This window comes from Gopherus evgoodei, chromosome 3, assembly GCF_007399415.2.
Source record: "Gopherus evgoodei ecotype Sinaloan lineage chromosome 3, rGopEvg1_v1.p, whole genome shotgun sequence".
Classification (NCBI taxonomy): Eukaryota; Metazoa; Chordata; order Testudines; family Testudinidae; genus Gopherus; species Gopherus evgoodei.
In genome coordinates this window covers 60,083,132-60,095,794 of record NC_044324.1, presented here as the reverse complement: position 1 = coordinate 60,095,794, position 12,663 = coordinate 60,083,132, and the positions used below count along the sequence as shown (strand labels likewise).

At 45.4% G+C, this 12,663-nt stretch overlaps 1 protein-coding gene across 1 annotated transcript in view; it reads left to right on the top strand.

Annotated features, from left to right (window-relative positions):
* Nucleotides 1–12,663, top strand: part of EYS (eyes shut homolog) — a 1,559,204-nt gene that overhangs the window by 1,369,953 nt on the left and 176,588 nt on the right. The window contains 2 exon segments of the mRNA XM_030558318.1: nucleotides 2,865–2,973; nucleotides 8,506–8,726. Coding sequence (XP_030414178.1) covers nucleotides 2,865–2,973; nucleotides 8,506–8,726 — 330 coding nt within the window.

Below are 12,663 nucleotides of genomic sequence, written 5' to 3'. Positions count from 1 at the left end.
TCTGGACGACTGGTTGATTCGGGGCACGTCGGAACAGCAGGTCAACAGCCATGTCCGCATGATCACCGCCATATTTGCAAGTCTGGGCCTCTTGATAAACACAGACAAGTCCACTCTGAGGCCCACGCAGAAGGTGGAATTTATCGGGGCCGTCTTGGATGCCACTGTGGGCAGGGCCTCGCTGCCTCTGCAACGGTTCCAGACCATGGCGGCGATCGTTCAACGTTTGCGGTCAGCCCCATTGACGTCAGTGAGGACATGTCTAACCCTGTTAGGCCACATGGCGGCGTGCACTTTTGTGACCGGCTACGCTCGGCTCCACATGAGGCCTCTCCAGCTGTGGCTTATCAGTCGTTACAGGCCGCAAAGGCAACCTTTAGACATGTTACTCACAATTCCCCAGAAGGTCTTAGATTCTCTCGGCTGGTGGTTAGACCAGTCCGTATTATGTGCGGGTCTTCCCTTTCACCCCTCTCAGCCATCGGTATCCCTGACAACGGATGCCTCAGATCTAGGCTGGGGGGCCCACCTAGGGACCCTGCGGACACAGGGCCTGTGGTCCCAGGAGGAGGTGGGGCTCCACATCAACATACGGGAGTTGAGAGCGGTCCGCCTTGCTTGTCAAGCGTTTTGTCATCAGCTTCAGGGTCGTTGTGTCGCCGTGTTTACGGACAACACGACGACCATGTACTATATCAACAAGCAGGGCGGCACCAGGTCCTCCTCCCTGTGCCACGAGGCGATACGTCTCTGGGACTTTTGCGTAGCCCACTCCATTCACCTCAGGGCTTCCTTCCTCCCTGGAGTACGGAACACTCTGGCAGATCGATTGAGCAGATCCTTCCTGTCACACGAGTGGTCCCTTCGCCCCACGTCGCTCTCTCCATTTTCCGGAGGTGGGGTTATCCCCGGGTGGACCTCTTCGCGTCCAAGGGGAACAGGAAGTGCCAAGCGTTCTGCTCCTTTCAGGGCAGGGAGCCGGGGTCGATCGCGGATGCCTTCCTCATCCAGTGGTCGACCCACCTGTACTATGCATTTCCCCCGTTCCCTCTGGTCCACAAGGTCCTCCTGAAGGTGCGCAGGGACAGGGCTCTCGTGATCATGGTGGCCCCGGCGTGGCCCAGGCAGCACTGGTACACCATGCTGCTGGACTTGGCCATAGCCGACCCAGTTTCCCCTGCCCCCTTCATCCGGACCTGATTACCCAGGACCACGGGACCCTCTGTCACCCAGACCTGCAGTCGCTGCACCTAGCGGCGTGGCTCCTGCGTGGCTGACTGGTTCAGAGCTGCGCTGCTCTACGCCTGTGAGGGAGGTGCTCTTGAGCAGCAGGAAACCGTCCACAAGAGCCACATATTCAGCGAAATGGAAGCGCTTCTCCTGTTGGTGCGTAGAGAGAAATCTCCGCCCTATGGAAGTTTCGGTTTCCGAAATCTTAGACTACGTTTTGTCCCTCAAAGGGCAAGGTCTGGCCTTATCGTCGTTGCGAGTCCACCTAGCAGCTATCTCCACCTTTCACCCGGGTGCGGACGGTCGCTCCGTTTTTTCTCACCCAACGGTGTCGAGATTCCTTAAAGGGCTGGAACGTTTATTCCCTAACGTCCGTCCCCCTGCTCCAACCTGGGATCTTAACCTGGTGTTGTCCCGGCTCATGGGACCCCCCTTTGAGCCGTTAGCTACTTGCTCCCTGCTCTACCTCTCTTGGAAAACTGCCTTTCTAGTGGCTATCACCTCAGCTAGACGGGTGTCGGAGCTCCGAGCTCTGGTGGTAGACCCCCCATATATGGTCTTCCACAAGGATAAGGTGCAGCTGAGGCCACACCCTGCTTTTCTGCCCAAGGTGGTCTCAGCCTTTCATATCAACCAGAGATTTTCCTTCCGGTTTTCTTCCCAAAACCTCACTCCTCAGGCAGGGAGCAGCAGCTCCACTCGCTGGATGTCCGTAGGGCTCTCGCGTTCTACATAGAGAGGACTAAGCCCTTCCGAAAATCCCCCCAACTTTTCGTGGTCGGTAGCAGACCGTATGAAAGGTCTTCCTATCTCCTCCCAGAGGATATCCTCTTGGGTTACGTCCTGTATCAGGACTTGTTATGACTTGGCCCATGTCCCTACGGGCCGTGTGATCTGCGCATTCTACCAGGGCGCAGGCGTCGTCGCTGGCTTTCCTAGCCCGTGTGCCCATCCAGGAAATCTGTCGGGCAGCGACCTGGTCATCGGTCCACACCTTTGCTTCACACTACGCCCTGGTCCAGCAGTCGAGGGAGGATTGCGGCCTTCGGAACTGCAGTGCTCCGGGCCGCGACTTCTCACTCCGACCCCACCGCCTAGGTATGGCTTGGGAGTCACCTAACTGGAATGGATGTGAGCAATCACTCGAAGAAGAAAAGACGGTTACTCACCTTTGTAACTGTTGTTCTTCGAGATGTGTTGCTCACATCCATTCCACACCCGCCCTCCTTCCCCACTGTCGGAGTAGCCGGCAAGAAGGAACTGAGGAGCGGGCGGGCCGGCAGGGGTATATATAGAGCGCCATGGCGGCCGCCACTCTAGGGGGCGACCTGCCGGCCCACTGGAGTTGCTAGGGTAAAAAAAGTTTCCGACGAACGTGCACGCGCGGCGCGCACACCTAACTGGAATGGATGTGAGCAACACATCTCGAAGAACAACAGTTACAAAGGTGAGTAACCGTCTTTTTTGTCCCTCTAAGTCTATACGGTCAGAAAACTTTCTGGTGGTAATATTGCCCAGAGAGGGTCATCTCTGATGGAGGCCAAAGCATCTTTTTCACTCTGCCTTTGCTGAGTGAGGTTCAAACACTGCTGTCAACAGTATAAACAATAACGAGGTCTTCCGTTTCCTTCCAGCTATATGTTGCCTGTTGGCAGTCCTGGAGGTTATTGTATGATTAAAATGGCTGCAGATGGAAATCCTCCTGTGCAACACAGAGTCTCTCTGACAAATCCTGTATCTCAGGTGAGCCTGCAAAACATAATATACAAAATGTAGCTACTTGCTTAAATTATTTCACCAACATATGCACTTTAATTATTCTCATAGGAGATTGTCAGTATTAACTATTATTTATTAATCTTGTCTTTTCAGTTACTCATGCAAAACTGATTGACTTGAAATATCCATTTATGTATTCATTTTAGTCTTCCTTATGGGACAGCATGTAATTCTTCTGCAGAGCCAACTCTTCGTATTCTGTCTATACATATTTTTACTATATGCATCCACAATTCTAATTTTCACTGACTTCTTCAAATTCCTTGTACTCTGTTGGAAACACCCAGCTCTCCATTCCACCTGGTGGAGAGCTCCCAGCAGCTCCCACCCTATTAACTTGTTCCCACCACTGTTGTGGGAGAACTCCACAGCTTTTCCTTCACAGAAAGGTTGAATGTATTGAAAGAAGTGGTTGTCTCCTCACTGTGCAAGATATTAGGAGCCAGCCTCTCTTGAATGATTACCTGCACTGGGCACCTGCCACCAGTGGACAGCAGTCATTTGCTTTGCATTACTCCCCAGTCTCTGCAAAATTCCCGGATTTTTTATGGTTCTTTCTCTCATACTGTCAAACATTTCTTCCCAGATCTGGACCTTAGCGTCCAAAATATGGGTGTTAGCATGAAAACTCCAAGCTTAGTTACCAGCTTGGACCTGGTATCGCTGCCACCCAGCTAGGAATTCTACAGTGCCTAGCTCACTGGGGTCTCCCCAAAACCTTCCCTGGGGGACCCCAGGACTCAGATGCCTTAGTCTTACAACAAAGGGAAATAACCCCCTCCCCTTGTTTCCTTGTTACTTCTCCCAGGCTCCCCTCCCTGGATGACCCTAGGAGATTTCTGCTTCCGTCCTGGAAACACAAGTACCGAGAGATCTAATCTCTCTTCCCCTCACCAGCGGGTATGCAAAGTCAGGCTTAGTAAATCTAACACAAAGAGATTTTCCCCCTGACTTCTTCCTCCCACCACTCCCTGGTGAGCTGCAGACTCAGTTCCCTGGAGTCCCCACTAAGAAAACTTCAACAGGTCTTAAAAGCAAAGCTTTATATAAACAAAGAAAGAAAAGACATTAAAATAGTCTCTGTATAAGTGACAATATACAGGGTCAATTGCTTAAGAAAAAAAGTGAATAAACAGCCTTATTTCAAAAGAATACAATTTAACACATCCCAGAAACTACACACATGTAAATACAAAAGAAACAATATAAACCTATTGTCTTACTATCCTTGTACTTACAACTTGGAAACAGAAGATTAGAAAGCCAGGAGATAGAAAAATTAATCTCAGAGAGGAGAAAGGAACAGACCAAGACAAAGAACAAAGAACTCACACACAAAACTTCCCTCCACTCAGATTTGAAAAAGTCTTGTTTCCTGATTGGTCCTCTGGTCAGGTGATTTTTGTTACCCCTTTTCCAGGTGAAAGAGACATTAACCTTAGCTATCGTTTTATGACAAATACCAGCCAGAATTGTATTCCCTGAATAACTCAGGTTATGCAATATGCAATTTCAGGATGGACAATCACCAATTTCCCCTCATTTAACCACCCCTCCCCCTGCCACATCACACACACACAAAGGTCAGTGATTTCAGCCCCAGGGAAAGCTACGAACTCCCCCCACCTTCTTACTGTCCAGCTCATAGCTCTCAGGGCAGGAGTCAGAGAATGCAACCACCATACTACTCCAAGGCCTATTTGTACAATGCTTGCCCTAGGAGAACCCTATAGGCAGTCCAGTTTCAGGGACTCCCCTCAAGCTAACTGTGTAGGGATCCTCTGGCCACCCACAGGTCAGTTACTCCAGCCCCATGGAAAGTTCCTGCCTCTCTACTTCTCTTTCCTGCCCTTTGCAGGGGGTGGGAATGAGCTCAGCCAGGGTATCAACCACCTTGCCTACTCAAAACCCCCTCACCATCCCCAGCCAAGATGAAGCCTCTGATGGGAGAAAAACACATGAACTCACTGTCTTCCCCCTCTGCTTCTGCTTAGGGCAAGCAGGGTTCATGTCACCTCTGTAGGGTGACCAGATACCAAGCGTGAAAAATCAGGACAGGGGTGGGGGGTAATAGGCACCTATATAAGGCAAAGCCCCAAATTTGGTACTGTTCCTATAAATGGAGACATCTGGTCACCCCTGCAAGGCAAAAGCTCTGAGTCCTTGTTATGGATTAAGACACAGTCTCTAGGGGATGATTTTCAGCCTTGTCCTTTCTAGGACCCTGTTGTCACCCAAATAGTAGTGGGATCCCCTGTACTGTGGGGGCCATGGCTACATGTAACTGTAGCAGGTTCCTCTGCTGCCTTTTCTCCTTCCTGGCCCAGAATGTCATCCGCATGCAGGGGAAAGAGCTTATAAGTCCTCCCCTCGAGTGCGCAGGAACCAATAGGCTTATGCTGCCACCCGTCTCTCTGACCAATCAGCCACAGAACCCCCCTCTTCCCACCTCAAGACCACAAGGAGGCTGAGTGCTCACAAGGAGGAGTACTATCTTTAAAGTGGCCAAGCGTTTTCTTTCGCAGACAGTGCCTCCCCATCACTCAGACTGCAAAGGGATAGAGGCATTTTAAAATTAATGTTTGGAAAGGCCTTTCATTAAGCTTGTTATCTTATTAACAAGACATGTGAATTCCTAGAGCACACTGCTTTAAAAATGTACCTCATCTGGGTCAATTTTGCCTCAGAACTGGACCTTTCTACAGCAGAAGCAGATATTATGTTAAAATGGACTAAATTTGAAGTGATTACAATTTTGTGATTAAAATGATTGACCCTAGACACTGAAACAATGTAATGAGCTCATTTTATTGTGCACTGTGTCTGACAATATGGACTAGTCCTGCAAATTACCACAATAACTACATGATGATATAGCAAGCAGGTTACCATTTCTTTTATATTATTGTACTTGCTTAACCTTCCAGCGTCAAATGCCTTGCTTAATTTTTACAACAGACTTGCTAGAAGGAAGCAATATCTGTCTGCAAATACTATTTTAAAAGGCTTGTCTAAAACTATGCTGAATTATGTCTTTCTTTGCTGAGGGAAGAGCGGCATGTGATATGGAATGAAGCTGACAAGTGGTGGGCTAATGTCTCTGAATTCTTTTCACATGCGAAATCTGATTGAATTTTAACTGTGCTCCAGGAGACTTATCTTTTCCCTTCGTCTCTGAACAAAAGGCACTGTAGGGAGAGGAATACAAGCAGGTATTCATGTTTATTGAATATCCAAATTTCACTTGAGATAATCCGTCAGCATAGCCCAAGTTGTGATAAAAATCATTCAGGAAGAAGTAAAACAAAATGATATGACTCATGAATAAAGCTAAGATTTAGTCACGGATTTTTTAGTAAAAATCGAGTACAGGTCACGGGCAATAAACAAAAATTCACAGCCCATGCCCTGTCCATGACTTTTACTATATAAATATACCAAACTAAAAAACTTAGCAGCTCCTGTGGCCCCAGGCACTGCTGCTCTGGGTGGCCCTAGGACACCGCTGCTGTGGGGATCTGGGGGCCGACTGCTAGCCTCTGCACTGGTTATGGGCTCTGACTGCCCCTAGACCCCCTGCTCCAAGGCCCTGGGGCCTGCTGCTCAGGTGCTGCCCTGGCATTCCCTGCAGCTCACCGTCCAGGGGTTTGGGCACTTCCCGGGGCCAGCTGCCTTGACATTGCCACTTCAGTGCTTCCCCCATGCTAGTTGCCCAAGCAGCAGCCAGTGCAGCTGGTCCTGGGGTAGCCCCCAGGACCGCTGCTCAGGAGCTCTCTGGGGCTGCCCTCAGGACCATTTCTCGGGTGCTCCCTAGAGCCAGCCACTCCAGCAGCACTCGGGGTCTGGCCACAGGGTACCCAAGCTGCTCTGCTTTGCTCTGGCAGCCCTACGATCACCCACACCAGCCATTGCAGCTGTGAAAGTCACAGAGGTTGCAGAAAGTCACAGAATCCATGACTTTGCGACCTCCATGACAGAATCACAGCCTTACTCATGAATTATGGATCCACCAGTGTGCTGCTGCTCTTCTTGTATTCCTAGCTTCTTACAGTTATTAGTTCCTAGATGCTATAGTGATTGGCATCTTAAAAAGCATATAATGATAAATTGACTTTCCCTTTGAAACACACTGTGGTGTATTTATTTTCTCTTAATTTATGCAAGCTCTTTCCATTTGTATTAATGGGTATTGTACATGCATGTGCTCCATAAAATGACAAATAAACTACACTAATGTAGTCTTATAAATTATTATTGTTATTGCATGAATAAATGTGGAAACAGAGTGAATTTTCCATAGAGTGCAAGGTTATGTGACAAGTACGGTGTCCACTGTATAGTCAGCTGAGGGCAGCACGTGTTTGGTATACATATGAGCAGAGGGTCAGAGGGAATAAGAATCAACTGAAAAAACTGATTCAGCCCAATAAGCTTTAAGGGGGTTGTTCTATTTTTAAATTTAAATTGGTTACAAACTGACCTCAAAAGGTTCAGTGTCATCCAAAGCCTCCCAACTTTTGAAAGGCCTCTTCCCAGGAACTCTTCATCAACCCTATTTCTAACTGCGACTCTCACTGTGTGCAGATGCTTTCTGTCTTTTCAGCTTGAGGGATCAGTGAATGTTCACCTCGATTCTTACTTTATCTGAACTAATTTGGTCACACCTAAATAAAATCAATATTCAAAAAGTTGCCTACATTTGTACAAGCGACTAATAATTTGGAGTGCACCCATTTTTGGCTACCCCACTTGAGACTCCCTTAAGGAGCCTGATTTTCAGAAAGTGCAGAGCACCTCCTTCTAAATATCAGGACACTTTTAAAGTGCCTCTACTTGTGCACTGAAAACTCAAAGCAAATAAAATCACTAATCACAGCTTGTGAAAATGTAGGCCAGAGACCAGAGGCTTTTTTTTAACTAATTTTTTTTACTGAAGTTCCCTATTTCAACAGCTTTCTCCCCTCCTTAATTCCCTTTTTCCCTCCTGCTCAAATCCTGTTCAGATCACTTCAAGAGACTATTAAAAGTTAACATTTTTTTAAAAAAGTAACTCTTTTTGAAAAAGGGATTCTTATAGTGACATAAGAATAGCTTGGAGGGATCTCCTTACTGTATCTGAAAATAATCTAGCTAGACAATTGCCAGTGCTCAGCAGCAAAGTCATAAAATCACCACAGTGCATTTAATTGTGCAATATTATTCAATGGGCAGGTGCATTTCTCCTCATTGCAAAAGAGATTTCCAAGAGCCCTCTGACATTTGTCTCAATTCATTATTTCTTTAAGGATTCAGCTCATTGTCTTTGTGCCTTGCAGACTTGGGGTTAATGATAATCCAAAAGTAATTTATGAATTTGTATCATTAGCTTACAGTGTCATGAGCTACTTGCTATGAGTATCTTATTGTTATTCCTTAATGAGACATAGACACATCACACAGAGTCAGACAACAGTTGTAATAAGCCTTTTGTTGATGGTTTTTCTTGGGACTCTGCAGAGCACCTTTGGATCGATGTTCCTTGGAAATGTCCCTGCTCAAGCTCAGGTCCACCAGAGTGCAGGGCTGATTCAGGGCTACAAAGGCTGCATTAGGGAGTTTCAAGTGAACAACAAAGAACTATTCATCATCGACGAGGCCCTAGGTGGGAGGAACATTGAGAACTGCAATGTCCCTGTCTGTGATTACCCTCCATGTCGCAATGGCGGTACCTGCACCAGGTAGGCATCAATTTTTGTGATCCCTCATTTACACTGTCTGGCTGATATCATCTCTGACATTAAACCATTAGAACAGTCTGTGTAATAAACAAGCAATGCCTGGATCTATTATCTGTATGGCACTGAATTAAAAATGTGGGTGCTTCTTGTTTACCCAGAGAGATTTGTATCTTATTTGCTCAAATGAGATATTCATAGCCAATCAAAAATAAATGTGTGAAATAGCTCTGACTTCAGTCATTTCAAATAGAACTTAATCTTTAGTTGACTGGAAGACCTCCGCTTCTAAGAAACAAGGATTTTTTTTCTGCATTTCATATACAAAAGGATCAGATTAGAGGTGTGAGATTGGTACTGAACAAAAAACACTCCTTATGAAGTCAAATGCAGCATTTCCATTGACTTTAGTGATGGCAGGACTAGGGCCTCTGTGTGTGTTTGTGGCCTACACACACACACACACACACGCACGCACGCACGCACGGAATAAAAATACAATGGTGACCAAGCTCGTGCATCTAAGCAAAATGTGTTTAAAATGATTTTCAGCTGTTTTTAAATATTCTCATTCCATTTTTTCTGTTGGAACTTGACTTTGATTCCTTTTTATGAAATTCCCAGCCTATTTCCATTTCTATGAAGATGGCTTTAAGTGGTTCCTGTTCTAATTCTGCAGCACAGAAACATCAAAATAGGAGTTGGCAAAAGGGATGTGGTTAGATATCTTAGGCCCCAAATGTAACCTAAACTGTTCTAAATGGATGCGGTGATTATGTTGTTGCTGGGGAGTTGTTTTTGTTTTGGTTAAGCACAGATAATGTGCTTAGCCCCATAAAAGATAGAGACTAGTCTCTCCTGAAAAGTTTACAGTCTAAACCAGAGGTTCTCAAAATGTGGTCTGCAAACCACCAGTGGTCTGTGAGCTCCATTCAAGTGGTCCACGGATAGTTCCTTCTAAGATACATGCCTGGGTGGCTGGATATGAGAGAATGAAGGGCCACCCACCTAATTAGTGGAGCCATGCAGGCATGTGGGGTGAGAAGAGGGAGTGGGGGGAGTTTGGGATGTGCAGGGCTGTGGCAGCCAGAGAAAGAGGCAACTTTCCCCAGCTCCAGGGCTGCGTCTGCCGGGGGGAGATGGCCCTCCTCCCCAGCCTCAGCTCTGTGGCTGCTGTGCCAGGGGAGAGACCACCCTCCTTTGCAGCCCCAGCTTGGGGGCTGCTGTGGTGGGGGAGAGAGGGAAAGACCTCTACTCCTTCCCAGCCCCAACTAGGGGGGCTGCCATGGCAGGGGAGAGAGAGCACATCCATTGCATTAGAAAGGTAAGATTACTGATATTAAAATATGAGTTGTGTGCTTTTATTTGTAGAACAGAAAAAGTTAATTATTATTAAGGGTATTTTTTATATATACAGTGCTTTTCTCCAAACCGCTTTACAATAGTTAGCTAATGGTACAAACAACATTTGGAAAGATCATTAAGTGGTCTGCTGAGACCCTCATCAATTTTCAAGTGGCCTGCGGGAAAAAAAGTTTGAGAACCACTGGTCTAAATGACAGAAACTGAGAAGGCAGTATGAACGAGAAGAATAAATAACTTGGAAGAGGATTTGATTTGGTTTGGTTTGGCTCCGCGGTTGGTATCATAGAAGTGGCTCCACAGGATTTTAGACCACTGTATTCCAAAACTTTTTTTAAACTAGCCATTATTTATGAGGATCCAAACAAATGATTTACTTTTGTTTTAACTTGTGCTTCTTGTGCATAAGTTAACTAACAAATCTTATTCTGAGAGTTCCAAAATTAAGTGCTGCTGGGGAACAAACAAAATAAACTGTTCTAACTTAAACTGCATTAGAAGCATGATTAGAATAATGAGAGGAAGAGAGACTGTGGGAAAGGAAAAGAGAAGGGAAAGAACTTAGGAGGGAACAATCAGAGGGAGGAAGAGTAAGATAAGTGGATGAGGAAAAGAGAGGAGGAGGGAAGAAGGAAACAGATGTAGGGACTAAGAAAACAGATATTGCAGGGGAAAGAGGGAGATTAAGAATGGTTCAATGGTAAGGGTGCTAGTTTTGGACTTTGGAAACTTTTACACATTTCACTACTTCACCACTCTGAGGGTTAGTCACCAGAGCACTCTTGAAAATCACACTATGCACCTATCTGCATCTTTAGGCACCTAAATATCTTCAAAAATCTTCTCTCTGAGCCTTAGTCCCCTATCTGTAAAATGGAGCTAATGATACTTCTCTACCTCACAGGGGTATTGCTGAACACATTAGAGGTTGTGAGGCACTCACATACTATACTAATGAGAACCATTTGTGTATGATAGAGAATAGATACACTATTTTTCAGTGTGATCCAATTTCTGATATTGGTTACATGGATCTGAGCCACTCGTAGCTGAAGAAATAAAACAAACATATGAAAAATGCCAGGCAAGGCATTTGAATTTGAATTTCCACTGGGCCTGCAGGCTTCACAATGACTTGGACCACAATGATTTTCTTGTGTCTCTTTCCCCGACCATGTCCATCAGAGACTCCCCCTATAGGTTACTATTGTCAGCTCACACCCACCCCTTTCTGCCTAGCCCCTTATCTATAAATTTTTAGTGTTTTCTGTGATCCTGGATTTAAGCATGGGAAAAGTAAACTTTGCTAACCAGGTTGGAGTCAGGCAGGGGCATACCCTAATCCATAGGTCGAGCCATTGTTCCCTTAAAGACCCTTTGTGTTCTTTGCACCATACCTTATCTTTGCCACTGTTTCATTTTCTGATTGTTTCCCATTAACATCCTCCTTTGATTGATTCTATGCAGTCAGACAGGATAACATGAAACGGATAGAGCTGCATATCGTATTTATAAAAATAATTCACATAATTCCCTTATTCTCTGCAATGATTTTAATCTAAAAAGTGACTGGACTGAATTTGTCAGTCCTTCTTCAGGCAGAAAAACTTAGGCAGAATTTATGTTGGCTGCACTGGTAATTCTGCCCATATAAGGAATACAGGATCAGAATCATGGTAGGAAAACATCATATTTTTTTTCTGTGTATGCTTCCATATCACATGTACTCAGTTTTCAATTAAAATGTTTACTTTCTAACTGCCAACCTTGCATCATCCTAAGAACTGAAATTAAGTTGGATTCTTTTTTGGATCATACATCACCACCTGTAATAAAGATATTGGGCCAGATCTTCTGCTGTTGTAAAACAGCATAACTCCATTATACTCTTTAGATCTCTACTTATTTACCCCAGCTAAGGATCTGCCCCTCTACAACTGGAGTTTAGTTAGGAATCCTGATGACTATGCATGAGCCAGGATAGAAGATAGCTCATTCCCCTGTATTTACTGTTTCACTAACCACTCAAGGTCTGAATTCAGAGTTCTCTATTTCCCTTGCAACAGTTGGTGACAACTGCTGATTTAGGGTGGTAAGATTCTCATCAACTCTTGAAACGGAAACACAGGATCCTAGCAGGATCCACAGAATTTAACAGATTAAAAGCTTTTTAGTTTGAGATCATTGCTCATTCTAAAAAACTGAAATCCATTGAACGTTAAATGGGGATCAATATGGTTTCATTCCTAGAGAAGGAAAACCATGTAAAATACAGGTCTGGTGGAGAGTATGTAAATCAGTAGTGTGAGCATCCCTGAGGTTAACATTGAGGATGAAATCCATATGTTAAAAGATATATGTTCAGTAAACCTTTTTACTGGTTAATTAGAAGGTTAAAGTAACTGTAGGGTTAAAGACTGACAGACATGGTGAGCTGACCACCTATTGGGAACATGTTTTCCCTTCCCTCCTGGGCACACCCCAGTGGCCAAATTTATTCTCAGTGACTTCAGTGGAGTTACATCAGTGATTAATTTAGCCCCCAGCTACCTAGAGACATATTGCTTCTATAGCCTGG